This window comes from Clupea harengus, chromosome 26 (genome assembly GCF_900700415.2).
Source record: "Clupea harengus chromosome 26, Ch_v2.0.2, whole genome shotgun sequence".
Taxonomy (NCBI): Eukaryota; Metazoa; Chordata; class Actinopteri; order Clupeiformes; family Clupeidae; genus Clupea; species Clupea harengus.
In genome coordinates, this window is record NC_045177.1 from 8,931,430 (window position 1) to 8,937,559 (window position 6,130).

Sequence of the window (6,130 nt, forward strand, 5' to 3'; positions counted from 1 at the left end):
TGTGTGTGTGTGTGTGTGTGTGTGTGGTGTGACCTAAGTGAGCAGGTTCATGATGACTTCCTGTGGTAGGACGTGATGCTGAGTGGCTGATGAGCGAGCGAGCGAGAGTTGAGTTTGTTCCGGAGTAATAAAAGATTCAGGAGGAAGTCCAAGCAGGGAGTCCCCTACAAGCCACGCGTTGGCTGTGTAGCATGGCCTGATACACGCAACCGCCACTGCTTACATAAGCCCCAGAGAGCCCCGCAGAGCCCCGCAGTCACAGTCACTTACACACGTACGTTATGTGTTGCCATGTCAACATTGATACTCATTTTATTGGATATGCGAAGGAAATATTCATGAATTAGATTGCAAGAATTGGGTTATAGAGAATACAGTGTGTGTGTGAGGGGGGGGGGGATGGTGTGGTGTGTGTGTGTGTGTGTGTGGATGTGTGTGTGGATGGTGTGTGTGTGTGTGGATGGTGTGTGTGTGTGTGATGTGTGTGTGTGTGTGTGTGTGTGTGTGTGTGTGGATGGTGTGTGTGTGTGTGTGTGTGGATGGTGTGTGTGTGTGGATGGTGTGTGTGTGTGTGAGTGTGTGTGTGTGTGTGTGATGGTGTGTGTGTGTGTGTGTTGGGATGGTGTGCTGTTTGTGTCAGGCAGCTGACTTGCAGCCTCTGTGTCTTTTCAATTATACACAGCCGGTTGCCTGCTAGATATCTCATCACTCAAGGAACACACGAAACATTATACATAGTCTTGCATTTTTCTCTCCCTCTCTCCCGCTCTCCTTCTCTCCGCCTATTACCTCTTCTTCTCTCCAACCGTCATCTTTCAACCTATCTCCCCGTAATCCCCTGGGTTAAACACCTTCATAAAGACCTCATAGACCAAAAATGCAAATCTAATCCCCATATATGAATATGAAGCCCATTATTTTTCCATTCAAATGCTAATACTCCTCCCCCTTGCAATTGCTTCAAAACCCCACATCATTACCGATAATACCAACGGAACAAATGCCCTTGACTCCATAGTGTGGTTTCATAGGTTCCGTTAGCCTGCCCGTTAACACCGCTTTGATTGGGGGGAGTAGCTCATATCCGACCTTGTGGATATCGTCTCATGGTGATGTGGTTGTCAGAGGGTCGATGTGGTAGAGACTCTTAACCTTTCTGGAGCTGTTAGCGGTTTATCAGTTTGATCAGCCCCAATTGTGTGGCCCTTTCATCTTTTGGCTCTGTGTTTGCGGAGGAGAAAGAGGAGGAGGAGGAGGGGGGGGATGACTTTGACATCAGCAGCGATCCTGGAGGCCTGCTGTTTGGGGCACTCAGGATCCTCTGGTGGTTTTCCTGCATGACAAAAGCGCACTTTTCATGTTATAGTTTTGTGAGTCTGAGACCCTGGCGTGTTGCACTGTGTGTGTGTGTGTGTGTGTGTGTGTGTGTGTGTGTGTGTGTGTGTGTGTGTGTGTGTGTGTGTGTGTGTGTGTGTGTGTGTGTGTGTGTGTGTGTTTGTGAGGGTATGTGTCAGATGAACCTCTGAATGTATATGTGTGTGTGTGTTTGTGAGGGTATGTGTCAGATGAACCTCTGAGTGTGTGTGTGTGTGTGTGTGTGTGTGTGTGTGTGTTTTTGCTGCTTTTTCTTAGCTTTTTCTCCAGCTCCATCCCTCATGAATAATTGACAAACAGGTGATGGATGCATTGGCCCTATACAAAGCAGCAGGCTCCAAAGTTTGATCTTTGTAAGTGAATGTGTGTGTGTGTGCAGGAATGCACTGCTGCTGGATGTCTGGGTGTGTGTGGTAATGGTAGTCCCCACGGATCGCTCTCATGAATTAGTGTCACTCAAAAAAATATTTGCCGCAATTAAATTGTAGCCTAATATCCCATCTGAAAAACCCTGCCACAGTGATTGTCATGGTAATTTGTAGGATTACAATATGCTAATGTGTTAATTACGGTGGGTGTTTTTGCACGCTCCATCCTATCTTGGCTCTGGGGCCATATTTGCCATAAGGATTATATTGCAGTGCACTATCCAGCGCCGTAGGAATGTATTACCCGACACTCTGATTTGTTGGGCAGACCGCTAAGTAGCGATGTTTTTATTAGACAGATTGCCTGTGTTTCATTGTACAGGAGCCATACATCATTTTAAATAGGCCAAGGGAATCAAGGAAACAAAGAAGAAACAATGCGGCAACCGGTTGTGACATGTGAATTGGTCCATTTGTTCTGGTAGATTTGACAGCAGCTCTTTTAAGTCATACAATGGATTCACTTATATTTACCCTGCTGTGTTATAAGATAACGTTATTCTCTGTATGCACATGTGTCAAGCTATATATCCTTTCTTTACCACCGAGAAAATATCTTCACGTCTTGAAAACAAACTTGATTCTCTGAAATGACATGTTAAAACAAACCTGTTAATTTCAAGAGTCTGCTGAAGCGACTTAACTTTCTCCAGACCGAAGGTACTGATGTTTCTTAAGGGGGGGGCCAATTAGTCTTGCAGAAGTAGCTCATTTGGATGTTAGATATGACCTTTAACTGTAGGTAACTGAATCGTGCAGAAACACTGAGACTTAATTCACACCTGACAGTGTGAGTGTGGTGGTATGAACAGTAACCCTGAGAGCACTTACTTTTCTCAGAGATAGCTCCTGTAGGGAGAGATGGAGGGAGGGGGAGAGGAAGAAAGAGGAAATGGAGAGAGTGGAAGACGGAGTGGAGGTGAGGCGAGGGAAGATAGAGGTGAAGAGAGTTGGACAGATATATGGGCCGAGCGTGAGCGTGTGGCAGCCTCTCGGCGTCAGGGGCCTCAGTAGGGGATGCTGCTGGCTGGCAGCTCCACGGAGGGCTTCCAGCACGGGGCCCCCAGCCACTGTACCGCATCCAATTACCTCACACCTCCAAGCACACACAGGACCAGCGCCCAGATCTGCTTTAAAGCAGCCCTCAGACAAAGATGATGACACGATGATGATGAGCTTTCAAGAAGCGGGTTGGGGTGTATGTGTCTGTCTGTGTGTGTCTGTCTGTGTGAGTTGATTAGGAATCAAACGAATTGCAGTTTTTGCAGTTTATACATTTCATGTTTATACATATTCTTAGTATATATGGGGTTGAAGCCATTTGGGATAGTCATGTTTTGAGTAGTAGTATTTGAAGTAATGAAGCAGCAGTTTTAATAGATAGCAATGTAATGCAAATTTCAGGGCAGTATCATGCTTGCAGCTTTCATCATTAAATGGAAATATTTCCTCTCTATTTGGTGGTAGTGGGTGTGGGTGGGTGTGAGTTTGTGTGAGTTTGTGTGTGTCTGTGAGTTGTGTGTGTGTGTGTGTGTCAGTGAGTTTGTGTGTGTGTGTGTGTCAGTGAGTTTGTGTATGTGTCAGTGAGTTTGTGTATGTGTACACACATCTAGGCTGAGCTTGTGTGTTTGTATGTGTATATGGCAGTGTTTAAGTAAGTGAATGTGTGTGTTTCTTTTCTTTTTCTTGCATAGCCATGCCAGGCGGTGTGTGTGGGTGGGTGTGTGGTACAGCTGCCATGGCATGACTCAGCACACTGATGGCCTGTGTCTGCTGCCTGCTGCAGCAGTTCAGGCCCAGCGTTCGGCACTTTAAACACAGAAAGGGTTTTAGCACTTCTTGCGATTCTGGCATTTTTTTTTGCTGTGAAGAGGCTGCGAGATGGCCATGTGAACGACATGGGGCTCATTTAATCCTGGGCGTGTGAGCTCTGTAGTGTGTGAGGCTTCACAAAGAGAATGTAACAGTTATGGAGGGCATGAATAGTGTAGTGCATAGTGGATTCTTTAAGAGTTGACATTTTTAGAGTTTAAGTATTTCTGGGCATTTTAAAAACATTTTTGGCTCATGTGATTATTTTTTACCCCAGGACTTTCATCCTGCAGTCATTGGTCTACCTTGTATCAAATTGGTAGTGTTTTAATGTTATAGAAAAATAAGTCGTCGTTTTATATGAAGGCATACTTGGGAGTGTTTGTCTGTACAGTTTTTTTTTTTTTATCCAGTCTGCTGGTTTAAGCACTCACTCGTCGCCGTTACTGTTTGAAGATAAACATGTTTCGCAGCTTTTTGATTGAAATAATTCAGCAATGCATGATCTACGATGATTACCTTGTCAGACTACGTTTACTTTCATTTGTGTTGGTGCTGCTTACATCAAACCAATGAGTTTCTCCTCAGTTCCACTAATAACTGTTATTACACTGTTATAGCACTGTGTTGTAATTACATAGTAGTTACACTGTAGTAGCAGAACCGTGAAACTTATTCCAAGACTAGTCTCAACAGGTTCCATTTTAGAGGTGATTGTGTGGTATCACATGCACAGCAGATCAGTTTGGAGCAGATCAGTGCTTGGCCATCGGGAGAACACTACACCCTCAGGGCTAGCGAGGGGAGAGAGCTGTGCCACGGATTGAGTGCGATGCATTATTAACCGTGTTCATCCCAGTCCCTGTGCCCCCCGATGGCACTTTAGAGCCCGGATGCCACTCTGCCATCCAGCCTCCTGCTTTGTGCTTCAAAGCCCGTGTGGACGTACCTGCCCGCTTTATGGGCTGATCGTGTCATTATGACCGCTGGCGCTTGCTTGCAGTGCAGTGCTGCTGGGAGGCTTATGATGCCGAAGCAGTGGTACTCCTTTACGATAATTTTTCCGTCTGTCCCTTTTCTGTCGTTCTCTTCCCTATCTGTCTTTTTGTGGTCTTTTCTGTACTCATCTTTTTTCCTCTCGTCCCTTTTTTTTGCACTCCCCCACACTTGTCTCTCTAAGGTCGTTTGTCCGTCTCTTTATCTCTCTCCGTCTCCTCTCAGTCTCTGAATGCTTTTCTCGCAGTCTCTGTTCGTTTTTCCCCCTCTTCTCTCCCCATCTGGACTCTTTGTGGCTCTGTCTCAATGACTCGCTCTGTCTAACTTTGGTAGATAACTTTCCGCCCACACATCATGTTATATTAGCTTCTTTTGTCCATGTTTGGCGCGCAGTTTTCTCTGGCTGATTACCTGGCCGGTTCTCTGGGTCCTTACTCTGAAGTTTTTCTTAATTCTTTCTCTCGCTCTCCCTTCCTTCCTTCCCTCCTTCCCTCCCTCTCTCTTTCTTTCGCTCCTTCCCTCCCCCTCCATCTCTGTTCAGTGTTTGTATACCTCTCTCCGAATCTGTCTCTAATTGTGTGTCCATCTCTCTCTCCGTCTGTCCTAGGTGGCGGCCATCAACCCTAACCACCCCCTGGCTCAGATGCCCCTGCCCCCCTCCATGAAGAACTGCATCCAGCTGGCGGCGTGTGAGGCCACTGAGCTGCTGCCCATGAACCCTGACCTCCCCGCTGACCTGTTCACCTCCTGCCTCACCACACCCATCAAGATTGCCCTCCGCTGGTGAGACACACACACACACACACACACACACACACACACTCACACTCACACACTCACACTCACACTCAAGCACACACACACACACACACACACAAGCACACACACACACACACACACACACACACACACACAAGCACACACACACACACACACACACACACACACACACTCAAACACACACACAGACAGACACAGACACACACAGACACACACACACACACACAGACACACACAGACACACACACACACACACACACACACAGACTGCACACATAATGTAACCATCAACAATGCCATCAGTGCTTCACCCATCAAGAGTTACACACACACACACACACACACACACACACACACACCCATGCCCAACCGGTGTGCATTCACACATGATGTGAACCAACAATCCCTCTAAAGAAGGCTGTTCATTGCCAGTTATGAGGCCAGTATATAATATATTGCACAGCATACACACATCTTCCCTTCTCTCTGTATGCAAGTGTTGCATACGCTGCACACCCACAGACTCTTGACTCATGTTGTATACCTTAAGCTAACTTTTAATACTAAACATAGGATACTCAAACGCATAAACACCTACACATGCATATTTATACACTTTAAATGCCCAAGGCCTGTCTAAATGATCTTTACTTGTTTGGATCTCTTTTATTACCCATAAATAATTAATAGTGTTGATCTCCTCAAACCAAACACATAGAACACATGTGCCCCCCATCCTC

At 46.1% G+C, this 6,130-nt stretch overlaps 1 protein-coding gene across 4 annotated transcripts in view; it reads left to right on the plus strand.

Moving 5' to 3' along the window:
- rptor (regulatory associated protein of MTOR, complex 1) overlaps positions 1-6,130 on the plus strand; it is a 143,368-nt gene that overhangs the window by 60,589 nt on the left and 76,649 nt on the right. For all 4 annotated transcript variants that reach the window (XM_042703862.1, XM_042703863.1, XM_042703860.1 and 1 more), the window contains exon 7: positions 5,218-5,393. In XM_042703862.1, coding sequence (XP_042559796.1) covers positions 5,218-5,393 — 176 coding nt within the window. The remainder of the gene's footprint in view (positions 1-5,217; positions 5,394-6,130) is intronic.